Here is a 26,435-nt window from a genome sequence, read left to right as displayed (position 1 = left end):
TTGCAGTTTTAGCGCGTTTGTTACAAAATATGAAGCGAATAAGCGTCAGTGTAATTCATTAGTGCCAGAAGTTTATTTGAGGGGAAGCTATGCTAATTGCTCTTGTCCATCCACTAAAATTTATTAAACATTTTGCTTTGTGTATTCCAAAAGGAGAGGGAACTATTTCATTTGTGCCTTCATGTCAGAATTGATGGTGGATCATTAAATTTTCAACGCAGTTTACAAACAAGCATTTGGTCTTTCTCGTATATAAGCAGTGGCTAAGAAAAGGTTGATCAATCCTGAAGTTCAGTCATCGTACCTCAACTTGGCAGCAAGATCCTCCAAGGACAGAGGATATATTGTATACATGTCCTGTAAATCAAAGAAACAAGCATTTGGTCTTTCTCGTATATAAGCAGTGGCTAAGAAAAGCCAAAAGGTTGATCAATCCTGAAGTTAAGTCATCGTACTTCAACTTGGCAGCAAGATCCCCCAAGGACAGAGGATATATTGATACCTGTCCTGTTAATCAAAACATTTTTGTGCCTGCAAAGGCTTAAGTTAGGTATCTGTGGTGTGTTCGGAGTTAGGCCATATGGCCGTTTTTGTTGTATGTTTATGTGGAGATTGAATATAACTGTGACCCTGTGCTTGTTTGTATACTTACTATGGTCAAACAGGGAACAGCACATTCACATAACATACTCACCTAGCACCTAACTCATAGCTGTACCCTACAGGATCTGTACTTGTTCATGTCTCGAGCATTAACAAAGCACTAAAGTAGCTAAGTAATCATTTCCCACATTTCTGAGTATCTAACATGACATACAGCAGTGCAGAGCAGCTTCAGAGAAGAAACACTTTGAATGCACAGACTCACACCAGCCACCCAATGAGCCAGTTCCTCAGTTGACTGTTTCCCTGGATGCAGCTTGGCAATGTGAGCTAACTTTTGGCAAGTTGAAGGTTAGCAGGTAAGATTGAGTTAGGGTTAGTACCTACCTATAACTGGGTGCTTCTGCTATGCAGGTCTTGGGTAGGCTGCAAATATGTGTGATGATTGAGGCTAGGTCAGCTGTCAGGCTAGTCAGGAGTATGCTCATTGCTCAGGTCACATTTTTATGGACACTTGGCAAATTAAAAAACTAACAATCTAATCTAAGCTAACCCGACTAAACATACACAACTACTGACTATAGGAACTAAGCACCTACCTACTTGTGCATACATCTCAAACCATGTCAAAGTAGAGTTCCTTGGTGGAAGATTACCCTCAGTACTTTTTATCCCAGCCCTGTGAAGAAAACTAATACTTCAAAGCTCTGAGTCACTGCTGGCCATCCACAGGAAGAAACGCTGAGACTGAGAGCTTTGCCATTGTATATTGGACCAATAATCACTATCACGAATGACTATGAACACATTATATGATCACATCGTTGCATGGATTGTCACATTGACAATTCTACTATAATTCTTTTTTCAAGAAATACAGTGATGATTAACATCAAAATCAACATAAAGTGGATTTAGTGATCCAAGCTTTCTCCTGCAGTAGCAATAGAATGATCGCATGTTTCATTTGCCAGACACTGAGTACCTGATGCACATTACAATCTGCATAGCATGAAGCATCTAAGCTGCCCAAGTCCATTCATTCTAGATTTTTAACTTGAAAGTCAGCACTAATTTATCTTGCTGTTGTAAGTTATCATTCAATATCCATACCAATGCATCAATATGCGCTCACCAGTCAACATTTTCTGGCATGATATGATCCTGCTCAGCGTGCTCTTCAGTACGTATTGCTCCAAGGTCTGCAATATTATAGCTTGTTTTTGGCCAATAAGCTCTTTTAATTTTAATTTTTCTTGCTGATATATGAGCCCGATCACCTTGCGTTTATCAACCAAAATTTCATAACTTGTTCAACTTGATATTGATATTGCTCAGGAGTCAGGACCTCTGTCAGCCTCCTAGTCCTGGATACTTCGGATTGTTTTCAGTCAACATGCTTCTTAAATATGATATAAGTCAATATTCAAAACATCCAACAAAACGACGTACAAGAGTAAGAAAACCACCAGATAAACTAAAAATGGCCTTAGAACAGAGCCAAGTGGTGCTCCATTTGTTTGTTTACAATGATTGTAGTGCTGATGTATTTTTAGGACTCTGAACGTCGGCTTATAAAAAATGAAACGTTTTTACAAAAGTTGTAAGGCAAGTAATATTTATCTGAAAGAACTAAAATATTCAAAAGCCAAACACTATGAAATACATGAATCGGAACGAAAAAGTAACCCAAAAATCCAGCCTTATCACCGGCTCCTAAAACTGCAACAAAATCAGCACTTTTCCCCGCAACTCGTTGTCCAGACGTAAATATGCCCGAGGGTGATGGGTAGCAACTGCTGGTGACTGTACCATTTTGGCCTACAGGGGGCGAAATCCGCGGAGCGTGCGTTTTTACCCCAAATAGTTTTTGTGCAATAACTTTTGATACAATGCTTGCATGTCGTCCATTTTACCATCGTTGTGATTCTCTCACCGAGACGCATCGAATAGTATGCAAATTGGCTTTGATTGGTTAAGATTATATTTTACCGCAGTTCATGGGCTCAGGTCGATTATCACGCTAGTAAAGGTTATGGCCTGACTGGAAATGGTCATGTAGTTTACCAGTCGCCTTGGCCGATTATCAAGATAATCGCATGGAAAATGCTTTCATTGTTCTTATGTGGTTTGATCAAAAGCTATAGCTGAAAATTGCTGATGACGTTTTCAGGACGCCACATGACGAAATTCAAAGTAAGGTAAAGAAGTCGTTCATACATATATGTGTTGGCGCCGCAAAGCATTCGTAAGGCATTGTATGCTTCCGAGATTTTAGAATTAGATGTGTTCTTTACAGGCGTAGTTTTAGTTTATTACGTTGGCATACGTACAGTCACCAGCAGTTGCTACCCATCACCCCCGGACGGCGGGGGAGCAAGCTACCACCGCCCCTGCGAGACTAGCGCCGCCATGCGCCAAGAAGTGGAAACACCACGTGACTGAGGCCACGTGAGGGCAGGGTCACGTGATGAAGGGGCGGAGCAGTAGCTTTTGCGCCCGACACTAACTGAAATGCGGCGCTGTGATTGGGCGCCTTGGCATGAATGAAGCCCCGGCGCCAGAATCAGCCGTTCGCCTTATATGGAAAGTGAGCCTGTGCGTTTCACTGTTCTGTATTGGTTTGAGTGCCACGGCACCATACGAATTGTGAGCCCCTTTGAACGGGTCACCACCCGAGGCACTGAGGCGATGGCTGTGCCGAGCAAAGTCTAGCCTGGCGGGAGAGGCGGGCCAGGGAAAGAGCGATCGAGCAGCCACTGGGACGTGGATTGGTATTATCCAACCGCGACAAACGATGTCAGCAGCCTCTTCTCGTGTCATAGACAGTGTCTATGACACAACGTGGGCAGTGCCCAATCAAAAGCTACTAAACGATTCAGTTAAGAAGTTGGCGAGGTAGCCAGACCAAATAAAAAGTTTTTAATTTGATTTTGGTTGGCAAATGACATACAAGCCCGCTGTGATGGACCAAAAAAGGAGCTGAACAGTTCATACAACTTCTAAAAAGCTCAACGGTTTACAAATTCAAAAGTTAAATGTTAAAATTCAGCCTACATGTTTACACTCTGGTCCGGCGCTGGCAGGAAGCTTATACTGCCACTTGCAATTCCACTGCGTTGTAATATAACCAAGAGTTCTGTGAGCGCATCACCTGAAAGCCTCGAGCCCCGTTGAGGGGGGGGGGGGGGGGGAAGGGCGGCGCGAAGCGGCCCCCTCTCTCCTTTTCAGTCGATATCTCCTAAAGTATAGCAAATGTCGCCACCAAGCTTTCAAGAGCCCTCCGGGCATCATTTTGACACCTTGTGACCAAATTTTTCGAGAGCTCTAATGAAAGGTTAGTCACAAATGACGTCAGAGTGATGTCATGTTCTGTCATTTTCGACCCAATAAAAGGTTTAGCGGAACAGCTGTCACGCTTACAGTTTTGAAGATGACGAAAAATATTCAAGATAAAAAAGATGTAAAATAAACAGCGCTACCAAACTGCTAACTCTTATGTCTAATCAAAAATTGATTTATAACACCCCGAAAATACCAACAACTTTTAAAATTAAAACTGGAATATATCTTATAGAACTATCTGCTCTAGATATGCCAAACTTAAACTCGATAGCTCCAATTTTAGCAAAGTTATGGCAAAAAAACTACTGTAAATTTATTACGTAAAATTTTCAAATTCAATTTTTAGCCGTCACAGAACACACAGAGCAAGCCAAAGACCACCATTGGATTTCCTGTGATGAGCTGCATCGAATAAATACCCTTTTTATGCAAAATATCAACTTTGACATTTAACCTTCTTTGACCTGACTTTGACCTGACCTCCACCAGAATGTAATCTAAACTGGCCCCAATGGCCGTCTAGCCCACACCATTGAATTGTAAATGTAAAATTGGCCATAAAACATGTATCACACGACCCCAGCATAGTTGGGTTCATATTGTGACCCTTAGTGACCTGACCTCTGTGACCTGACCTGGCATCAGTGACCTCCTTAGGCAACATATGTATTAGGGAACCAACGCTCCATCGATGTTTTTCGATAACATGCCTTTTATTTGATGTGTTAAGTGTTAACTGACTGTAACGCATTCCTTAGACTAAATCGGTGAAAAATGCGACCTTTGACCTGACTTGTGACGTCATTGGTTGCACCTAGGTCAACGAAACCTGGTAACAAGGTAGTTCTCTGGTGGGGCTATCGAATGCTCTTTGAATTTTCAAAATCGGTCGGTAACTTTCCGAGATCTCAGGTGGAAGGCGAAACGGCTGCACCACCCGATCAGGTGGTAGAGTCCGCCAATAGCCCAAGGGGGCGCGGATTATTTATTCATTCATACAGTGTCATTTATTTTGAGAACACCTTTCTCACGCCCTGACATGGTCCTCTCGTAATAGATCGAGATGAGGAGAGTGTTTTCACGCCTCCTTATGCACTGCTCTAGTGTCATTGAGCTATATCAACTGTCAGCGGTTTTCGGACAATGAAGTTCTTACTGAATCCAATTTGATTTCAAACGATTGTCACTGTGCTAGTTTTCTTCTTATACGTTTTTGAAAAAGCGCTGAAGAAGTCTTTGATAGACGAAACCGGTCCGCTTTTTCTTTTTCTAATTGTTTTTTGAATATATTCGTAGACTACTGGCTCTTTACTACAAAATTTGAGAATGTTCCTTTTACTTTGACCCGAACGATGTGCAGCTGAATTTTCCCTCTTGAATGATTATGGACAGCTGGCGAAATTGACTTCAACCTAAACTACCAACAAACAGAAGAAAAATCTGACACAAGCCTTTCTCAATCCTCTCACCTTATTCAACCGTTGAAACGTTCAAGGCATTTGTTCAGTTCGAGTTGCTATGTCGACCACCCGCGCCGTGCTGGGGAGGGGGGGGGGCGTTTTTACGCCCCTCCCCCCCCCACTAGGTTTTTCGCGAATATCTAAAAAACGGCGACGCGTAGCGCCGCTGTTTTATATACACCTGTTCCGACATCTTTTTCGCACATGTTATCAAAATTTCAGACATCGGTCATTCAAGGTCAGGTCACCAGGTAACGTCAAGTGACCTTGCCTCAGAAAAGGTTCGAAAGCTCGCTGTAGCTACACCGTCTGAGCGATCACTTTGAAACTGTCAGTAATTGGTAATTGCTGAGGGTAACAGACTAACAGTATGTATAAAATGGATACCTCGGATTTTTATCTCTGTGACCTAAGGTTAAGACAATTTTGCGACTGCTCCATTAGGTATAAGTCAATGGGAGAAAATTGAAATGCGCCTCTTTTGGACGAATTTCGTTCTACACCCTCTCAAACATCGGTCCATAGACACACTGATCGGAAAATTGCACCTGTGACCCCTGTGTGTGCCCCTGAGGTCATTTTAAGACATAAAAGGTCTTCAGCAGTTTTTTTACTTTTGACAGAGACGTGCTTGAGCGGTGAAAACACCGTTGATCTTAGGTCAAATTTGAGGTCATTCAGAACGGTGCTCTCTAGGGGTTAAAGCGTTGATCTGAGGTCAAATTTGAGGACATGTTGGCGAAAGAGCGTTAAAAGAGCTATCGAATGCGCTTTTCCGCGGCGCTGTAGCTCTATTGGTTCCCGAGTTAGCCGTCGGGTGTTCAAAATCGTTAAAATCAACAAAATTTGACATTTGATGAACCCTGGTGACCGGACCTTTGCCCTGACCTTTAAATGACCGAAGTGTTTTCCTCCTTATTTTTAACGCTCTTTCGATTGCCGCATACCGCGTGTCGCTACGTGGCCCAGGAACCGAGTTAGACGGAGGGGCGTGAAACGCCCCCCCCCCCCCCCCAGCACTCGACGGAAAGATCATATCACCAACACGGCGCGGGCTAATTATTATGTTAGTTAGCTCCTGTTGTAAGCTGTGGAGTCGTGGACCTGATCTTGAAGGAACTGGGCCTAACATTTCCATAGCAAACGTCAAAAAAAAATTAATAGTTTGTGCAAAAAATAGCATTTCTTTTATGAAGTATTTGCGAGACCCTCAACATCATCCCCATTCAGTAGCGGCGGAAAACCTTCAAGGGGGGGGGGGGGCACTGCCGACTTTTGGTCCCATTCTTTCCATGCAACGCTCTCTTTCTCCTTCTCTCTCCCTCTCCCTCTCCCTCTCCCTCTCTCCCCCCCCCCTCTCTCTCTCTCTCTCTCTCTCTCTCTCTCTCTCTCTCTCTCTCTCTCTCTCTCTTTCCTCACAATATTCTCAACTGCCACAGCGTTGTAGGACTTGTTTCCAGACAGGTCCAGGCGCTCCCCGCTCCGCAAGCCCCAGCCCACACGGCCCAACCGCTCAAACACCCTCCGGCGGGTGACCTCTGACCTCGGCGACCTGACCCCAGCCGACCGATCGCGTCCCTCTCCACGCCTCCGCCCCGCTTCCCCCACTACGGCTGCGTAGTAATTGTAGCGTGTGCAAAGGTCACGTGACATTATTTACTTCTGCCGTTTGTTCGGCTGACAAGAGATGGCACTAGTGGTCTGTGGATCAGAGGCGGGGCTAGGTTCTACGACTTCTTGGGGCACACTTTAGGGCAGAAAAGAGGTTTTTTGGCTCCCCATCCCAAAATGCTTCGACTATACAAAAACAAGTTAGATATTCGAAAATCGGAGGACCAAACGGACCATTTGACGGATCTTGCGCGACTGAGAATTGATCGGTCTTCAAACTGCTGAACAAAAACGAGGTGATTAGTAGCAAGTGCTGGTGACTGTACCTAATAAGGTGGGCGTAAATTTCGTCACAGAGGGTTTCACATGTGTTATGTCCCAAGTTCTTATCAATGTATTGTGGTTATTCATGTTCTTAGACGTCATATACCCGTGCATTGAAGAACACGTAACAACTAACCGGAGAGAATTTGATTCTGGTTGGTTGTATTGATCTCTTTTGGTAAATACATAGGTATACACACACACGCACAGGCGAACACACATAATGTAGCACGGCTACTATCAGGAGGCGTTCGGCTGCCGGCCGCCGGCACGGTGACTCTGTGCACCCTGGGCGGTGGCCTTCGCCCAGGACGTCTGCCTCGTCCATCCAGCGGACGCGTCTCGTCGTGATGATACAATATGTTCCGTCCCATTCTGTACAGTACACGCCACGCGGCATACGCACATAGGTAGTATCCCGAGTGCTTGGCACCGCCGTTAAGTTGTACGACGCCAACCAGCCGGTACGTGAAGTCGCCGGCCAGGTCGACGGAGCAGAGCGACTGGTCGTTCTGACGCAGGACTCGGATAGATGCACCTCTTCCGATGCGTCAGCCGGCTCTCCCTTCTTCTTCTTCTTCCGCGCACTGCCGGCCGTGCCCTAGGGCGCGGCAGACCGGGGCTGGTCCACAGGTAGCGTGATCCGCCCCACTCGGTCGAGGAACTCCGTGACGTATTTAGCCGGCCCCGAGAGCACATCCTAGAGGGTGGGGAGTGGCCCCCAGAGCCGGGTTTGCGTTCTTGCGCGGCCAGGCACTCGCATAGCAGGTGCACGACCGTGTCCTCTTCGCTGCACTGTCCGCAGAGAGAGAGAGAGCTGATGGCCAGGCCAATCCTGAAGAGTGTGGCCCGGACCAGGGGTGAGCAGCCGCTGCGGATCTGCGAGACAGTGGTCTGTCCCCATCGGTCGAGGTTGTCGTGGCCAGGGGTGTTCTCCAAATGTGGGTGATGCTTGGAGCGATCGAGGGTTAGCCGGCCGGCCCAGTGTCTGATGGCGATGCGCGCACAGGCCAGGTCAACTGGGATCCGACGCTGGTCACCTGATGTTGCCGCGATGTTTGCTAGGCGGTCCGCTTCTATATTACCCTCGACCCCTGCGTGGCCCGGGATCCACTGGAGACTGATAGCTCTGCCCCCGGCCGCGGCAGAGTGCAGGAGAGCCCAGATGCCCTGTGTCACGGCCGATTCCTGCGCTGCTGGGCCTCGGCTGAGCAGTTGGAGGCCGGACAGGGAGTCCGAGCAGAGCAGGACAGACCGAATGGCAGCGAGGGTGCAGTCCCAAGAAACATTTTAACGCCTCCGACATCGCCGCCAGCTCCGCCTGCATGCTGCTGCATACGACTTCTGCCGGTATGGTACATTTGATCTTGCGTCCCTCACGGTGCAGTTCGAGGAGGGCTCCTCCGCCGCCTTTCTTGGTACCGTCTAGGACAGAGCCATCAGACCAGATTGTGAGGTCTTGATTTGGGTAGGCGGCCAGGGCCTCCAGGGTTGCAGTCTTCCGTAATTCTGGTGGGTCAGTCCTCTTGGTAGGTTTCGGAAGCTTCAAGCCGAAGTGGACGTTGGTGTTGTACTGCTTCCACGGCGGTTCTCCCTGGTGCAGGGTTAGTGGGGCTACGGGCACTCCACCCAGTCCAGCTTCCTCGCACACCCACTTCCCCACTCGTCGGAAACAGGGTCGATGCTGGAGGCCAGCAACGTCCTCATCTGGCGGCGACGGTGCCGGCACTCCCACCTCCTGGGCTTCCTGTTTCTTTCGCATCCAATGGAGGTGGGCTCTGTAATGTAGTCTAGGTGTTGGTGTCTTATCAATGAGCTTCCGAGCGGGATCGTCCGGAGGGAGTCGCGTCAGGCGTCCATACTCCCGGTCTGCCAGCTCCTTGGCCCGTACTGCCAGCTCCGGCTCTCCCTTCTCCAGCAGCCGCATGCTGGTGCTATTCAATCTCTTATGGACTCAGACGGGCGAGTTGGGAGAGCTCCATTTTCAGCTCGTCGCGCCCGTGATCATCAATCTGCATTCTGTAGCTTTGTCTAAAACGGTTCCATGTGTGTTCCAAGAGCATCTGATGGTGTCGAGCCGCATGTATGTTGAAGGTGTTACCAAGCTTCAACTTTATAGGGCAATCACTAATCCATGCTCCTTTGATACAAATGAATTTTCACTTGCAATGTAGTCCCAAGAAAATGCACTTCACACAAAACAGGTTTATGAGGAGGCATTCGGTTTCAGATCATTTTTGTAGGTACTGTTTTGTTCCTGCATCGTCTATCGTGTGGTCTCGCTTCGATCTTGGATTGTTTTCCACAAATATCTAAGATATTTCACTTTCTTACAAAGGTGATTTTTGCCCTTTTTGATAAACCACAGCTGTTTATTTCCTTTCCCAGTGTTCATGACAAGCACAATTCTGGATCATTTTATATCGCTAGCCAAACGCACGTAACGACTAAGCTGAACCCACGCTGACTTTCCGTTATTCATAGGAATGGATATTTACTTGAAATAAATAAAAAAATTATACAATTTGAACTATAAATAAGACCAAAGGAACGATATTTAGCCAATTCAACGCCAACAGTATTTGGATTTAAATGCCGTCGCAGCGCCAGAACACGGTAAAAATGATATAAAAATCATAAAAATATACTATTTCACGTGATTCATCAATCTGCTGTACTACTTCATCCAGTTTGACCAAATTTGTCAGGTGGTGACTTGGACTGTCACGTTCTTAATGTGACTCTCATGTACCTCTGCAAAAACGATTTTAGCATGATCCGACTCAGAAATGTTCATAGATCATGTTTGATTATTTTCCCTTCTCTGATTTGCATACGACGGGAATAAAGTTAAATGCTTTAAGGACAAGACGACTTTTTCAACTCATTTATAGGTAAATGACGTCACGGTGACGTCATCGGCTGCCCGAACATTGCAAAACTTCAGCTTTCAATTACACCATGTGTTTGTAGCACAGGGACAAAATCTCAAAACAATATCTCAAATATCAACGACGTTACACTGCAATTCATTAAAAAGGTACCATTCTCCAAAAAAGATGAACCACGCAGTTGCACGTGCTCTGGAAGCGGTGCAACATTAGTTAGAGGTGCGCACCGGTCAGACTCGGATTCAGCGGTCATTTTTGTCCCAGAAACCACCCTTTGCTAAGCTCTACCCAATTTTGCGTTATTCGGCCCAAAATTGGGCCTCCTTCCCCTGACTAATAGGCTAAATAGCCTATCACAATTACATACTTCTGAGTAAGTTTTAAAAATCACCTGTCATTCAATGAAACAGAAATATAGCTTGCGTTTGCCATCCGGATATTCAGGGATCCAGGATCACCGGTAGTTCTTTGGTATTGCAGGGACCATCGATGCAATAAATCACGTTTCTAGAATGCTTTTGTTTCAAAAATGCCTCTTTTACTCATTGCCATTTCCATTGTGCAAAGCGTCAGCCGTCAGCCTTAAGCACCAAATGATCCCGGTGATCAAGGAAAACTATCCAAATATCCGAATGTTGAGCACACGCATAGATACATACAGGCTGCAGCCCAAAAGTGTTAACAATCAAACCATACGCATTACGCACACAATACACATGTAAGTTGAACATTGAAGAATGGTTACGGCACTCACAATTTGCTTCCCTGGCATCCATGATTGCGATATAGTAAGTCCAATGTATTACAGTTTCTCATCTACTGGCCATTTCTTGACTTAAATATGAACCGATATACACAATATAACCGTTTCAAAATGGCAGTAGGTATAGCTCAAATGTCTGTATATCTATGGCTCAAATAAAATTAAAAAGCATAAATGCAAGGCGCGGCCGGCACGGACACGGCCACAATATATTTTTTACTTTATTGATGTTCACTCTGATGTACTATACGCTAATCCTGCATGCGCACAAACTGTTTTCTTCAGGTGTCGTTGTCCGTGAGCATTCTTTACTAAAGTTTTCGAATACCAATATGTAGGAAAAGATGTATTTGTTGCGCTGAGAATGAAAACAACTTATGCTACCATATCACCCTAGTAATGCTGCCAAACCTAAAAAACATGAAATCCCGTAAATCCGAGTAGTAAAGGAGTCTTGTAAATCCCGGCCTAAGTCCTTTTCCTCAGCTTGAGAGCCAATATTACTTTTCACTTGCTGGCACAATCACTCATCAGCTGAGATTGTAATGCCGCACATAACTAATTGCAGAATGATTCGTCAAAAAAAAAAACAACAACATCGGAAATGGGATCGCGGGAAGGACAAATGGGAAGGCGGAAGGGACAGCTTCCAGATTAAAGGGACCCTCCCACCTTCAAAAAAGTTAATGAATTGGCACGAAAGTGATGTCGCTCGGTTCAGAAAGAGCGAAAACGAATATCTACCAAATTTCATCGAAAAATATCCACCGATTTTCAAGATATTAGACTTTTACTTTTGTTTACTTTTTGGGATCTCCGCTGTTCCTAGCGACTTTATTTGAAAGTGCGGCATTTGTTGCGCGCAAAGCAGCATATACCACCGCGTGCTACCAAACGTTTTAGTAAAAGATTTAAAAATCGTTAGATCTCCGCTGACGTCACAAATTCTAAGGGGGCATACCAATGCACTAGCCCCTTAGAATCCGAAAACTGCAAGTTTGAAATTCCATATCTCCGAATTAAAGCATTTGTCGATGTTGTGAGTGCCCAAACCGGTATTTGCAGGCCATGACCACCAATTTGGCTATCTCAACTCAAAACTAATGTTAAGGTGGGAGTGTCCCTTTAATGGAGTAACTATTTATCCACCGGGCAAACGGACACAACAAAAGACATCCGTATACGCACTCCGAGCCTCCGACGCACGGTAGAATCAAAAGGCAACGTAATAAAACAGGAATGGCATTTATTATCATGGCAGCCGACAACAGCCTGGACCACATTCGAGGTGTCTTTGAAACGACACCAATGACATTAGAAATCCGTTTGGCATGGTCCCAAACTGGCATCATGAACATTTGCTGATCAATGACAATGTTTCATCCCCCCTCCCCGTCCTACGCTTCAGCGCAGCCTGGGACCACCCGCTCTTCACTTGAGCAGGCACCGTAAATGACCTGACACTATACGCAATGCCGAATCGTTTCCGCATTATATCTGCATCTGCGCAATTCGGGTTCAGTGCATCGCGGCAGAGCGTCGATCCATGTAGCGTGGCAATGAAATGGACCAATGAGACACGACAAGACCCTCGTCAAGATCTGGCGCCATGCCTCACCGAGAGTTGCCGCAGCGCAGCGCCGTCAGGGCCAGGGGTCACTGACGCCCCTCCCCGCTGTCTCTGCGAGCCCCGGCGGGGCGGCCGTCACACGGTCAGCTGGCTGACGCAGTGGATCACCTCGTTGTCGCCGCCACACACCAGCCGGTCCTCGCTGACGTCCAGGCTGTTGACGGGCAGCGGGCCGGCCGGCAGCAGCGATAGCACGTCCAGGTAGCGCTTCGAGGCGTCCAGCGTCAGCCACGAGGTCTGCGCGGCGTCCGCCGGCGGCTCTGCCGGAGGGGAGAGAGGTCAGATCAACTGGGACGGATGGCCGAGGTACTCGGCGAGACACGTTACAGACTACAGTAGCAAGTAAGCGAGACAACAAGTACAGCATGGAAAAGGCTGAGCCATCGATCTGACATGAAGAAATAAGAAAAGCTTAGCACATATCACTTTGCGAATGAAACAAACACGTTGTTATATTTAACCTGACACATCATTAGAGGGACAAGCTGCTGTCTGGGCCGAATGCTGCTGTTGATCCGTGACCGCCTGCATGACTCTGTAACTCCACGGCGTCGGTCACGGCTGCCGCTCCCCAGTCCGCCTGTGTGACTCACCCCTGCCGGAGGTGTGGAGACGCGCGCTCAGCCCGCTGCTGGGAGTAACACTCACCCCTGCCGGAGGTGTGGAGACGCGCGCTCAGCCCGCTGCTGGGAGTAACACTCACCCCTGCCGGAGGTGTGGAGGCGCGCGCTCAGCCCGCTGCTGGGAGTAATACTCACCCCTGCCGGAGGTGTGGAGGCGCGCGCTCAGCCCGCTGCTGTGAGTAATACTCACCCCTGCCGGAGGTGTGGAGACGCGCGCTCAGCCCGCTGCTGGGAGTAACACTCACCCCTGCCGGAGGTGTGGAGGCGCGCGCTCAGCCCGCTGCTGGGAGTAACACTCACCCCTGCCGGAGGTGTGGGGGCGCGCTCAGCCCGCTGCTGGGAGTAATACCCCTGCCGGAGGTGTGTAGGCGCGCGCTCAGCCCGCTGCTGGGAGTAACACTCACCCCTGCCGGAGGTGTGGAGACGCGCGCTCAGCCCGCTGCTGGGAGTAATACTCACCCCTGCCGGAGGTGTGTAGGGGCGCGCGCTCAGCCCGCTGCTGGGAGTAACACTCACCCCTGCCGGAGGTGTGGAGGCGCGCGCTCAGCCCGCTGCTGGCCGTTGTGCCGATGTTCCATTGGCAGACGGAGCCGTCGTGGGCGGCCGAGAACAGACTGTCCGGACAGAGCCGGTGGAACAGCAGGTCGCTCACTGTCGGGGAGGACAGACACAGTTTGATAAGACAGACACACTCACTGACGGACAGGATATGAGATGCTAACTGTCCGGACAGAGCCGGTGGAACAACAAGTCGCTGACTGCCGGGGAGGACAGACACAGGCTTACCAAAGGGCAGGACGGGACAGACACAGAGCTGGACAAGAGATACAAACATTGACTACCGGGCATCAGACAGACACGCTCACTGACCGTCAGGCTAGTTATAAATACATCCACGGATGGTGACGTGAAATGGCACGGACAATACGTTAATACGATATTCGGTATCTCTATCTACGGTCGGTAAGATGCCAGACCGAAAGTCACCCTCCTGTTCAATAAAATTGACAATAAATACTACACATCTTAAACAAGTTATACTTGCAGTGCCGTTCAGTGCCGTTAGGTCTACGTTGTCACTATGTGCCTCAGCATAATCAAACAACGCTGGGTCACAGTGTTCAAATAGTCGCTTACCCTCGTCGGCGTGTGACTTGAGCTCCGTGACGGGGAAGCGCGGCTGGCGCATGTCCCAGATGCAGATGACGCCGTCTCCGTCACCGGAGGCGAGCACGTGGTACTGGGTGGGGTGGCGCGCCAGCGCCGTCACAGCACACTGAAAACAAGGGTAACACCAATGACGGCACGACCGCCTAGCGCCGTCACCGCACACTGCAAACAAGGGTCAATTATGGCACACAAAAAAAAAAAATTGCGGCACAACCGAACAAACGGCCCAGCGCCATCATCGAACACTCATGACTAATGATACAGCCATTACTGAACACTGAAACAATTGATCATGGAACACATCTGAAACAAATTAGCCAAACTAAGATCGACCATCATTGCGCCGGCCAATGAAATCAGGAATCACCGAAAAAAACAACATGCGCATGCGCATTAACACCCCGCTCACCTTCCCCGCACAAGCTTCACCAAAATAGTTTCTCAAACATATAATAACAGAATGCATAACATATACCAAGCTATATAGCATCTCTCCCGAATCCGTTCCCACGTCCCAGCTCCCAATTCGGCGCACCAGGCCCAGGAGCCTCCGCAGGGCCGAAAGACCCCACCGTGCGGCCCCTGACGTCACCGACCTGCTGCTGCGAGGCCATCACTGAGGATGTGGGCTCGTCGCTGTCGGCGCGCAGGTCCCACGACTTCAGCTGGCCGCGCATGTTGGCCGTCACCACGTGCGAGTGGGTCACGTGCTGCACGCGGTACACGCTGCACGTGTCCGCCGCTGCGGGGGTGGGAGGTCACGTGATCAGCACCCGGTACACGCAGCAGCTGGTACATATCTGCCACTGAGGGGGAGGGGTCACGTGATTAGCAACGCTTTGATAAGGTCCAGCAGGCATACATTGACAATTTGACTCATGTCGTAGGGTGTGTGGATTTCAAACGCAATTATGTCTAATGCTGAGATAAATGACGAAGGTAATTTTGGGAGGTCATAGTCAAGGAAGTCATGAAAGTCAGAAGAAAGATAAAATAGAGATTCCCCTGTTGTCAGCCGGCGGCGTCTCACCGATGACTCGTCCGGGTTTCTGTGAGTGCACGTTCAGTACCACCATCCTGCCGTCATCGCCCACGGAGACGAGCTCCTGTTCGAACGCCGAGAGCCAGGTGCACGGTGCCGCACCGCACCTGTGTACAGAAGGGCACACGGCGGTCACAACGGGAAACACCGGGCGACGGTACTAACACACAGGTACTGAGCGATTGACACAGGACGTAGCGACTAAAAGGTGCTCAGTAGAGAATGTAAATATCATTGCAGCCTAAATTGCAATTAAATAGGTTAGCGATTACGTCCGTACGACACCCTGTCAGTGATACAGCTGGGTGTAAAATCGTCCCAGTGACCCCCTCCCCCCCTTTTCCACTGTGGCGGTGGCTGTCCCCGCGACCCATGTGAACCACGTTTCGTTTGCCTCTAATAAACAAAAAGGGCAACGAGCGCGTTTCCGAGATAAGCTTCGGACCTGCGGCGGCAACGCCTGCAGGCCGCTGGACCTCCAGCTACCGCGCGGAGCTAACGGCGCTCGACTCTGCCCTCGCGTCCCTCCTGAGCGGGGGGGGGGGGGGCGCTGAGGGCCCTGCTCCGCGGGAGGTACGAATATGTACCGACTCCCCGTCAGCCCTGCGTCGCCTCGCGGAGGGCCCGGCGGCGCAGACGGATGTCCTGGCGGACAGAGTTTGGCAGAGGCTGCTGGACCTAGCCGACCGCGGGACGCACACGTCCCTGCAGTGGGTTCCCGGCCACGCCGGGCTCCCCGGTAACGAGCTGGCCGACGAAATCGCACGAGAAGCCGCCAACCTGGAGCAGCGCGACGTGCCGGTAGACCTCCCGTCAGCAAAAGCCAGGCTGAGGAGGCACGCCCACCGGGAGTGGGAAGAACGGCTACAGCCTACAACCTACCCGCTACGCCCTGCGGAACGGAGTGCGCCCCCCCCCCCCCCCCCCCCGGCTGAGCGCCTGGGACTCTCCCGCCGGGAATGCGTGGAAGCCGCGAGACTTCGTACCGGCCAATCAATGATGGTGCGGGAGTACCGGCACAGAATCGGCCTGGAAGACGATCCCACCTGTCCTGAGTGCGGGCTGGAGGATGAGACACTATCTTTCCTCCTGACCGACTGCCCCGCCCGGGCAGAGGTGAGACGAAGGATATTCGGAGAAGACGAGCCGGAGACGAGGGAAGCACTGGGAGACGCAACGAAGCTGGTGGAGCTCCTGAGGCGGCTGGGCCGCCTGTGAGGCGTCCCCCCGTATGGCTTCCAGCCAAGGGCCGGAAGCACTTTAACTTCAACTTCAACCCATGTGAACCGAACTGACTCTGATTTGTGGAGGCTTGCATAACCACCGCTCGTGACCCGAACTTACTCAGTGTGGTGGAGGCCGTACCCGTGATACCCCGTGCACCGAACTGACTTGGTGTGGTGGGGCCTGAAGGCGGTCCCAGCGATACCCCGTGAGGTGAGTATTGGACTGACTTTGTGCGGTGAAGTCGGTCCCAGCGATACCCCGTGAGGTGTGAATTGGACTGACTTGGTGTGGTGAAGCCGGTCCCAGCGCCGGCCCGGCTCCAGTCGCTCGGACACGTGACGGTAAAGCGTGACGTCACCGTCCGAGGTGGCCGCCGCAAACACGTCCAGCGAGACATACTGAAACGGAGACATAACAGCTGAAATCTTCACAAGATGGGTACCCTTTCTCAAACAAAAGGCAATACGTCATGCCCTTTACGTGCATTATCATGCCATAAGCGATGGTACCAACAACGTTTCCAAACGATCATTTTCGCCAAAAACATTTACCGAAATCCGAGCCCGACCTTTAGCTCATTCACCTACCCTTAGAGGCTACTGGCTGATCTGATAAATAAAAACTGAGCACTAATCACTGCGCCTCGTAATGGCTAACATACTCGTTTTATTCAGTGCTTCCTCTAGCTTAATTGGGGGTGAAACAGCGAGTGGTTTGCACTCCATCCCCATTTAATAAAATTGAATATATAAATAAAACATCGCAGAGGAGTAGGTTGAAAACCGATAATTCCCACAAGTATCAAGGCAGTTGGCAATTTTATGATAATGATACAGCAATGAGCATACGTCGAGCCACGGAGGTAGTGTGGCTGGTCCCTGCTGAAGTGTCTGTACTCACAGACAGACAGTTGACGTCTGGTCGGCAGGGGAGCCGGTGCAGGCAGCGCGGATCGTCCCCAGAGTCAGACCACTGCCACAGCTGCAGACAGTTCTCCTGGGGGAGGGGAACACACATAAACAGAGTCGCATGAGAGTGCAGGAATGCTCATAACACCCCTCAAGCAGAAATTTTGAATAGATCCTGGCATTGCAGAGGCTGACTCCCCTACCCTTACAGACATGCATTTGTCTGCATTCATGTATTTATTCTTAAAATATTCCACTTTTGGGTGGTATTTTGCACTGTTAACAAGAGTTACCTTTCTAGGAGTATGTTGTGAGGGGCTCCACATTTACTGAAAATTGATCTATGCAGATCCACCCCAGCTCTCTGCTTATGTAATTATTCATCTTTGGGAACGTTCATACTTATTTGGTACTCACTTATTACACTTATTTGGTACTTATTTGGTAATGGCCTTATGTCACATTAACATTGATGGAAGCAGTACCTAGGGTATCTTGTTTGACAATAAATTAGTACCTACCTACAATGGTTAGGCCACAATGCATGATTTCAAAAATTGATAATAACCATGATTACTTTAATGACATATTAGGGGAATATGTGGACTTTTATCTTTGAATAATATGATTTAAATTATTAACAAGTTAAATGTCATAATTTAATTTAAACTATTAATAATTGAAAGTGGCACTTTGAACCATATACAAGTTAATTGCATGATACATTTACACCTAACATTGTATGTTATGATAGTGGATATACTGTACCTCATCATCCCAGCTTCCAGAGACAAACTGGCTGGACGGTGTCAGAGTGTCTTGTGGTGTAGGACGCCATCTCACACAACTGATCTTGGTGGACACAAATGTGTTGATTCTTCTTATTCCTTCTGACATAATTGGATATCTGTAAAAATGCACAAAAAGGTACATAAATTAAAAGTAGATAGGATTCTAGTATCTACCTTCAGCCCTACACAAAAAGTGCAATGCCTGCTTTCTGAGTAAATACCAACGCAACATCCAGAAAAATGCTTCCAAAAATGGACAGCCTATTAAGCCAATTTTACTGTGTTTACAGAAATAATAACCTGCTTGCGTCTTCATCTTAAATTGCGTAGAATCTGAAAAACAGGTCGCCTGCCGCCTGAGGTGATTTGATCAAGGACCTTGAAACTCGCTTGGCCTAATCATGTGACAATTAGCCTGTTCAGGGCACAAAGAGGAGGAGAATATCCCAATAATCCTGTGACTAAATATGCCGTCCGGCGTCCCGTTTTCAGATTCCACCTTAAATTGAAATGGCTCAAGCCGGCCAAATCAAATAACCATACCTATATCTCAACATCAAACTATGGTACCCTGTCTACGAAAATACTTTTTTGTACCGCCACCCACATTACACAGAGCCTTTTCCATTAAAGGGTTTAAGTTACCAGGGTTTAAGTTTAAGTTACCAAATTACCTACATCACATCACGACATAAAGACACTATCCTGAAGTCCCTAGCTCACAACAAATCCCCAGGTTGAGAACTTGAGGTATCTTGAAATCCCCCGGGAGGACTTTCAAAGAATTTCATGTTCACCAATTCTCTCTATATGCTCTCTCAGCACATGAGAACAACTCGTTCCTTTTGAAATTACATATTTTGTATAAACGGCCTTACTAAATTTGATGAAAATTATTGTCTTTTTAAAATGATCCGTTTCAAATGATGGAAAATATCGACAATAAGTATACAGCGCTAAAATATTTTTGAAAACGTTCATAGAAAATAAACCAGACATGCAAAACATATGCCTTTTGATTGGACAAGTCAGACCGAGGTCCATAAGCGAGGATAGCTGAACACTATATTTTTGTAACAAACGCGCTATTTACGAATCACTTAGAAAGAGAAGTTTCTTTTTATTTTTATTTGCAAGTTATTTTTGTCATGTGACAAAAGCTTTTTCGAATTTTTAAATATTACGAAATGAAATTTCGTGGGAAAATAGGTATTTAAAACAAAAAGAAAAAAAAACAAGATAAATCTACTGAAGACACCTCTATAATGCCCTTTTCCGGTGGTGAGCCCTCAGCCGAGGCTACTGTCCGGCGATTCTGTGAAATTCGCCATGGTATGTGCATAACGCGTCCGGTATTGTGAATAAACATAGTTGGATGAAGCTGCTCTTCGATCGTGTACTTTGTTTTATTTAACGTTAAGCTTTACCGTTGTATTTTTAGTTCGATGTGTGCGCCGCTTTTGAAACGCCATGCTGCATAGAAAGAATGAAGCACCGTTAGCATTGCTGTTTAGGATTTAAGATATTAAAATGTCAAAAGCATATAGTTCCGAAAATATAGATCTTGTGGTAAAGGAATATTCCTATTTAATTTGTTGGTGACTAGTATTTTATTGTATTGTATACATATATATATATCGTATATATATCGTACATATACATATGTACAATACAATATGTTGTACATATTGTATTTAAATTACGCAGTAGATTTTGATAATTTGTAGTAATTCTTTAATTGCTGTTTTTCCAGGCTTTCATCAAGCTTGTCAAGAACAAGGCCTACTTCAAGAGGTACCAGGTCAAGTTCAAGAGGCGCAGGGAGGGAAAGACTGACTACTATGCCCGTAAGAGGTTGGTTGTTCAGGACAAGAACAAGTACAACACTCCCAAGTATCGCCTGATCGTCCGCTTTACCAACAAGGACATCATTTGTCAGGTCAGTCCTTTTTAAGAATTTATGTGCCAATTGGTGAATGCTTTATAAAAGATGACTGATTGTAAAGGTATTTGAATTTACCAACAGTCCTATAAGGTGCAGTAGGTATTTTGTAGTTTAATGTAATACATTTTTCAGTAAAGCAGAAGAACGGTAGAATGGGAATACCTAGGAACCTACAACCTATAATTTCATTTCTGCTGTTGCATTTTTGTATCAGAGCACCATAATTGTAGATTAGACCTTTTCTGAACAAATACCTGAACTTGTGGGTACTTTTTGATGTGTGTCTAAGGTTAATGGTCTACAATTATATGCATGACAAATAACATTGTAGGAAGTAGGAACCATGGATTATGCGATCTGCCATGGCAATGGCTTAATTGTCACACCTGTGGCAGGTGTTGGTCCTACAACTAACAGTTGTGTCTTGTGTGGATGGTCCTGGGGCTGCTTTGGAAGGCAGATGATTTTATGGCCCCAGGCTAGTCAAAAATGTTCAGTGTTCAGGTTATGTAAATTCAAGCTCATGGATTTTGCCAAGTTTCCTGCCATGGTATTAAAACGTGTGACTGATATTTACCTCAAAATATGATTGTGGGCTATACACCTTTGCATGTGTCCAGTTCCTGTGTTTGACTGTGAAAACACAGGAACTGGACTGTGTGATTGACTTGACTGTGTGAATGAATAATGAAATTTAAATTCTTTTCTGGGACCAAAATTTAAAGTAAATCTTTCAATACTGCCTTTCTTACATGCAGCATTTTGTTGAAACTAACTAACCTATCTGATTTTAGGTCTGGCTAGTTTATCACAGATCAATGAATGTTGGGTTGTCCTAACATGCAAGGGCCCTATTCAGCTAAAAATGTGAACTAAGAGAGTCACTTTTTTAGAAGAACATAAGCAATAAAAACCAGGAACATATGGATCTTCAAGTCATTTCTGCATTTTTTTTTTTTGCAAAATTGAACATCTGAGGCAAGTTCTGCTTACACGAAAATCGCCAATCGCCATTCTTGGTTATTTTAGCGCAAAGTCGCCGAAGGCGATGAGTTCACGATGAGTCACGTGAAAAAGTTGATCATTGATATTGTGAAAAATAATGGAGACATCCTAATATCTTCGCTTCTGTTGAAGTTGAAAGGAAATTGCCACTTTTGACCTTCGCCCTGTATTTGGGTTTGCCAGCCGCGAACGTATAGGGGGGAGGGGGTCTGTTGGACCCCCCTTGCCGTTCAGCCCCTGATCGAGCTAGAGCTTTGCGAAAAAAACGAGCGTGTTACCCATGACCAGAGGAAGCCGATGATACCCAATTTCAAGGTCCTAGGTCATCCTAGGTCATTTTTGACCTTCCAGTTCAGGTCAATGACCAAAAAGTCTGGAAAATCGGGATGTTACATTTTCGTATTGTTAGTTTTTTTTTTTCGGGGTGCTGATCACGAATTTCATTTAAGTTATAAGCGCAGCTGATGTATTTGTGCATTTAGGCCAGGTCTGGTCAGTTGAACCAGCAGGCGTCATGCCGGGTACTCGTAGTAGGTGTCCACCATCACTGACGGCTTAGTAACATGTTACGAAGGCACCAAAACTAGTTCTTAAATGTTCAAATTGTTTCTAACTTCGAAATCAGTTCCAAAACTAGCCTAGCAACATGTTTAACTCGAAAAAGTGAACTAAGATCATCAGAGGTCAGTGACCTGACCTAACCATCACGTGACCTTGACACCCACCAGCATGCATGCATGGGACCAGCACCATTTTACATGTTTGAACGCTTCAAACTACAAAAACACAGCAAACACGCGGATAATGTGAGCCGACATACGCCGAATCGCGATTTAGGCCAAACATGGTCTCGAGAAATAGGTCACCGGTCCAAGGTCATTTGGGTTAGGGTCATATAATTTTCAGGGTACGTGTAAAATTGATTAACCCGAGGGTACTGAAAGTGTCGTCGCGATCGACCGTTTCTTACGCGAGTTATTCGCGAGAAAAAAACACAGTGGGATCGTTCGACCCCCCCCCCCCCCACCCCGCTATCCGTGCGATTGTTAACGTGGGGTTTTAAACTGAACTAGCAGTTTTGTAGCTTGAGCCGAGACCAGCACAAATCAGGAGCTTTTCCGGCCCAACAATCACCCTAGGAGATTTGGTCTTTCTCGTTTCGAAATCCTTGCCTTGTGCAGGAATTTAGTGCCTTACGAAAGAATGCCAAGAATGCTGTAGCAGAGGCCTGCGTCAACCAATCAGCATGCAGTTGGTTTTGAGCTACGCAATTAGCAATATGATTGGAACTGTCGTATTGTCGATTGCTCCGGATCAAAGTGTTGTGAATGTCACAAAATACGCCATTTGTTGTGGTTTGAGCGAGCTCGTAAATAAGCCCGACAGATAGCGGGGACGTGTGTTCGCTGCTTTATTGTAGGGCTTGACCTTTCCTGTCTAATGAGACCCTGCAGAGCCGGAAGAGTACCTAATAAGAATGATGGGGACCGGGGCGACATTGGTCTGGGCGGCTATGCCGGTACGCCGCTGGTGCTGAGTCTGTCGGTCACTCCATCACGCGAGAGTGTGTCGCATCGGAACTACTCACGACAAATGAGACCGCCCGGCCAGGATCGGGGAGGCGTGGAGGAGATGGCTTTGGTCCTGTCTAGAGGTGGCAAAAGATGAAAATTTTGGGAACCAGACTCGAACCAGACCCGGCTGGACATTTCTGGAACCAGTCGGACCCGATCTTAGTTGGAATCGGAACCAGTTGGACCCGTTCCCCAAAAGTCAATTAATACAAACTATTTGTAGGTATCATTAGTTGCATCATGTAAAATAGCCTATTTCCAATTGGGAATACTCATGAGCTACTGTGTGCAAAGAAACATTCACTTAATTCACTTCATATTTTGCAATAATGTGTAGTGTGCAAGATGTATAGTTTATGGTAGGACCCGGTTGGACCCGTCAGAAAATTTCCAGGAACCGGTCTGGACCCATATGGGCCCAGACTGGTTCTTTGGACCGGGTCCTCGGGTCCACATTTTGCCACCTCTAGTCCTGTCCTGCAATGTCTCACATCGAGACTCCGGAGATGCGTTATATGCAGCCTCGACGTGGGCCGCTTGGTGGCGCTAGCTGTCGCCGTTGGAAGGCAGGTGGCTCCCGTGACACGGAACTTCACGTGTGACGAGCGGCCATTCCCAGTTGACTTGTCCAACTGTCAGCAACAGGGTGCATTGATGCTTCCTCTGATGACGGTGTCTGTGTTTTCTGTTCGGCAGGTAGCGTACGCCCGTCTGGAGGGAGACGTGATCGTGTGTGCCGCATACGCCCACGAGCTGCCCCGGTACGGCGTCAAGGTCGGGCTCACCAACTACGCGGCTGCTTACTGCACCGGCCTGCTGATCGCGCGCCGGCTGCTCAAGAAGATCGCCCTCGACACCGTCTATGAGGGCAACCAGAACGTGGACGGCGACGACTACCTGGTGGAGCCGGTGGACGACGGTCCGGGCGCGTTCCGCTGCTACCTGGACGTGGGTCTGGCACGCACCACCACCGGCGCCAAGGTGTTCGGTGCCATGAAGGGCGCCGTCGACGGCGGACTGGACATCCCGCACAGCAACAAACGCTTCCCCGGCTACGACGCCGAGGGCAAGAGCTTCGACGCCAAGGTGCACCGCGACTACATCTTCGGCCAGCACGTGGCCAACTACATGAGGCACCTGCAGGAGGACGACGACGAAGCGTACAAGCGCCAGTTCGCGCGCTTCATCAAGCTCGGCATCACTGCTGACGGCGTAAGTAGACCGGGGGTCGGGAAATGGGGCTCAGACCTCGCCACCGGTGTTGTGCTTTGCGGGCTTACAGTAATTTTGGTTGTGTTAAGTAATACGAGAGTTGTAGTCAATCGGTCATCAGTGGGCAAAGACCTAGTAGGCAACAGGCCATAAAGTCGTAACCGTCATGGTAAAATGTGTCTGGATGTTTGTCTAGTCTGATAACAATAGTGGATTTTTTTCTGGCAGCCCGTTTCTGTCCCGGAACAGTCAAAGAATTTCCTCTTATCTGGTCCGATTTGAAATAAAACGAAAATTGGTCCCGTGAGGGTCGTCATTTTATAAATTGCAGCTCGTATGCTCAAGGCTGCCGATGACGACAATGGTGGGGCAATGAATCACCGTATCAAAATGCATGTTATCTGTCGTAACGAGACATTGTGCATGGATCCGAGAAAATGGATCTGGGATCTGATTACCACGGATCCTGATCTCGGAACCGACAGGATCATGAATCCCAGTGCAATTTTTTGCTTGATATCCAGCGAGATCATAGATCCTCACTTTTTTGTCAACACAGAAATAAACACTTGTTGCAACTCACAAACGTTCTGTTTTAGTGATTTTATGTGATTGCACGTCATCCATAATTTTGTGGCACGTATTGACATAGGAACTCTATAAAACATCGTTCCAAATGTTGTGCATGGTGGGATGCACTCATAATTCATAGATCCATGTTCTTTGTTTATCGTGAGATCGTATAAGGTCGTAGATCCAATATAAATTATTCACGCAGGATCCGAATATGGGATCATAGATCCTAACGTGCAGTTTGCTTGGAGATACACTGAGATCATGATCCATCGCTCGGATTCATGCACATGTCTGATCGTAACCCCGGTGAATGCACGGTTTTTGGACTCGTACCTATGGAATGCATATAAAAGGGACTGAACATTTTTAAAGGGCAGTAAAGTAAGATACTTTTTATCATTGCTGTAGAGCTGCTTTGATAATTTCTTAAATACTTTTCACTCTGGTAGTTTAAGATACTGTTTCACTGTTTCGTGAATTGTTACATTTGTGGTAGTACGAGAATGAGTCGTATTGTGTGGTATGCGTGCAGCTATAATTACGGAGAGCGTTGTATCTTGCGTCCATCTATCATCGGAGCGTATTGTTTCTGGTCAAATATGATCACTTGCTCACAAGGTCAATTGCTTGTCCGACTTGTTCGCGTTTTCTAACGTCGGTCAACAAGTTGTAATTTTTGGGCTAGAAAACAAACTTGTATGGCTTAACGAACGCTGATTGCTTCATGCTCGATATGTTTTGTTTTAGGCTTAGGTCATTGCATTTCCTATTTTAATGCAGTTTTTAACGCTTCCGTTTCTGATTTTGCAGATCGAGGGTATGTACAAGAAGGCGCACGACGCCATCCGTGCCAACCCCGAGTACAAGCCGGCGCCCAAGAAGAAGGTGGAGAAGAAGCGCTTCGGCGAGAAGAAGCTCACCTACGAGCAGCGCAAGGCCAAGGTCAAGAAGGTCAAGGAGGAGTTCCTCAAGCAGCTGGAGGCCGGAGAAGACGTCGACATGTCGTGATGGCTTTTTCGCTCTGCGCGGAAATAAAGTATCCGACCGTGATCCTGTGTATATCGATTTCTCCGGCTGGGCTGTGAGGTTTATAATATATGTGCTGACTTGTCAGTACTGTGGTATGCTGGCTGAGCGGGGGGAAAGGTAGACATTGACCGTGCACAAGCTGCAGGGTCAATTGAGTCGTCAATGGATAGAAGTGCGATAAATTTGATTTTGCCCAGGTTTTTGATGATCATGATGAGGTTTGCAATGAAATTGACGCTCGGGGACGTAGTTGAGCGCAAATGATTACATTAACTCATGAATTATCCGTGATTAACTCGAGCCCTGGATGTCTTGCAGCGATTTTATGATGAGCGATGATTAGGAGGAAGCTCGCATGTTCAAGGGACGAGCTAGCATTAAAAAGAAAGCTTAGAGTAGTTTTATTTTAGGGCTGGCTGTAGGCAACGGAGCGTGTAATGCCAGACGTTCGTGTCCATTGATGGAAATACCGCTGCGAGGCCAGGCAGGTTAGTGCAAGTAAAATTGTAAACCAAGTGATAGGACGGAGAGAGCGTATTTATTCCATTTTTTTTTTCACACGAATTCATTGATTAGCATCGTCTCCGACCATCCTTTTGCACGATCAGCTAATTTCCATGGCAACCTGTTTGATGAGGTGTCGCCTTGTTATATGACGTCACCAGGCAGTAAAAGAATGATTTTGTAAACGAGATTGATCAGGTGT

The 26,435-nt window shown here is 47.4% G+C and overlaps 3 protein-coding genes across 7 annotated transcripts in view; 1 reads left to right on the top strand and 2 right to left on the bottom strand.

Annotated features, from left to right (window-relative positions):
- LOC122379151 (BLOC-1-related complex subunit 8 homolog) overlaps positions 1–11,346 on the bottom strand; it is a 19,463-nt gene extending 8,117 nt beyond the window's left edge. Inside the window, exon 1 of the mRNA XM_043361103.1 lies at positions 10,989–11,346. Coding sequence (XP_043217038.1) covers positions 10,989–11,010 — 22 coding nt within the window. The 5' untranslated portion in view covers positions 11,011–11,346. The remainder of the gene's footprint in view (positions 1–10,988) is intronic.
- An 880-nt stretch (positions 11,347–12,226) lies between these two features.
- LOC122379150 (nucleoporin Nup43-like) lies at positions 12,227–19,327 on the bottom strand. Of its 5 annotated transcripts, XM_043361101.1 has the most exons (10): positions 18,677–18,695; positions 18,366–18,504; positions 17,590–17,685; positions 16,998–17,087; positions 16,917–16,942; positions 15,451–15,569; positions 15,017–15,162; positions 14,388–14,526; positions 13,767–13,901; positions 12,227–12,887 (listed from the first exon to the last, which is right to left on the bottom strand). In XM_043361101.1, exons 2-10 carry the CDS (start codon positions 18,492–18,494, stop codon positions 12,703–12,705), a joined length of 1,065 nt encoding a protein of 354 aa, XP_043217036.1. In that variant the 5' UTR covers positions 18,495–18,504; positions 18,677–18,695; the 3' UTR covers positions 12,227–12,702. The 5 variants fall into 5 exon arrangements, with proteins under 5 accessions (XP_043217036.1, XP_043217035.1, XP_043217034.1 ...); XM_043361100.1 differs by lacking the exons at positions 16,917–16,942; positions 18,677–18,695 and adding an exon at positions 19,267–19,327 and having other exon boundaries at positions 16,972–17,087; XM_043361099.1 differs by lacking the exons at positions 16,917–16,942; positions 18,677–18,695 and adding an exon at positions 19,112–19,195 and having other exon boundaries at positions 16,972–17,087.
- A 163-nt stretch (positions 19,328–19,490) lies between these two features.
- LOC122379149 (60S ribosomal protein L5-like) lies at positions 19,491–25,813 on the top strand. Its single transcript, XM_043361097.1, has 4 exons — positions 19,491–19,720; positions 20,142–20,327; positions 23,609–24,124; positions 25,511–25,813. Exons 1-4 carry the CDS (start codon positions 19,718–19,720, stop codon positions 25,706–25,708), a joined length of 903 nt encoding a protein of 300 aa, XP_043217032.1. The 5' UTR covers positions 19,491–19,717; the 3' UTR covers positions 25,709–25,813.
- The last annotated feature ends 622 nt before the right edge of the window (positions 25,814–26,435 follow it).

Source organism: Amphibalanus amphitrite, unplaced genomic scaffold (genome assembly GCF_019059575.1).
Source record: "Amphibalanus amphitrite isolate SeventyFive unplaced genomic scaffold, NRLGWU_Aamphi_draft 000072F_arrow, whole genome shotgun sequence".
Taxonomy (NCBI): Eukaryota; Metazoa; Arthropoda; class Thecostraca; order Balanomorpha; family Balanidae; genus Amphibalanus; species Amphibalanus amphitrite.
Note: the sequence above shows the minus strand (reverse complement) of the source record. Positions and strands in the feature narration are given on the sequence as shown.

What these genes read in the sequence shown, in the direction of transcription:
- LOC122379149 (XM_043361097.1), top strand. An exon ending in ACAAGGACATCATTTGTCAG is followed by an intron (nt 20,328 to 23,608) that starts GTCAGTCCTTTT and finishes TCTGTTCGGCAG; the next exon opens with GTAGCGTACGCCCGTCTGGA. An exon ending in TCGGCATCACTGCTGACGGC is followed by an intron (nt 24,125 to 25,510) that starts GTAAGTAGACCG and finishes CTGATTTTGCAG; the next exon opens with ATCGAGGGTATGTACAAGAA.
- LOC122379150 (XM_043361099.1), bottom strand. Translation starts at nt 19,179, where the DNA reads ATGAAATTCTTTGAAAGTCCTCCCGGGGGATTTCAAGATACCTCAAGT. An exon ending in CTGGAAGCTGGGATGATGAG is followed by an intron (nt 17,686 to 18,365) that starts GTACAGTATATC and finishes CCCCTCCCCCAG; the next exon opens with GAGAACTGTCTGCAGCTGTG. An exon ending in TGATGGCCTCGCAGCAGCAG is followed by an intron (nt 14,527 to 15,016) that starts GTCGGTGACGTC and finishes CCTTGTTTTCAG; the next exon opens with TGTGCTGTGACGGCGCTGGC.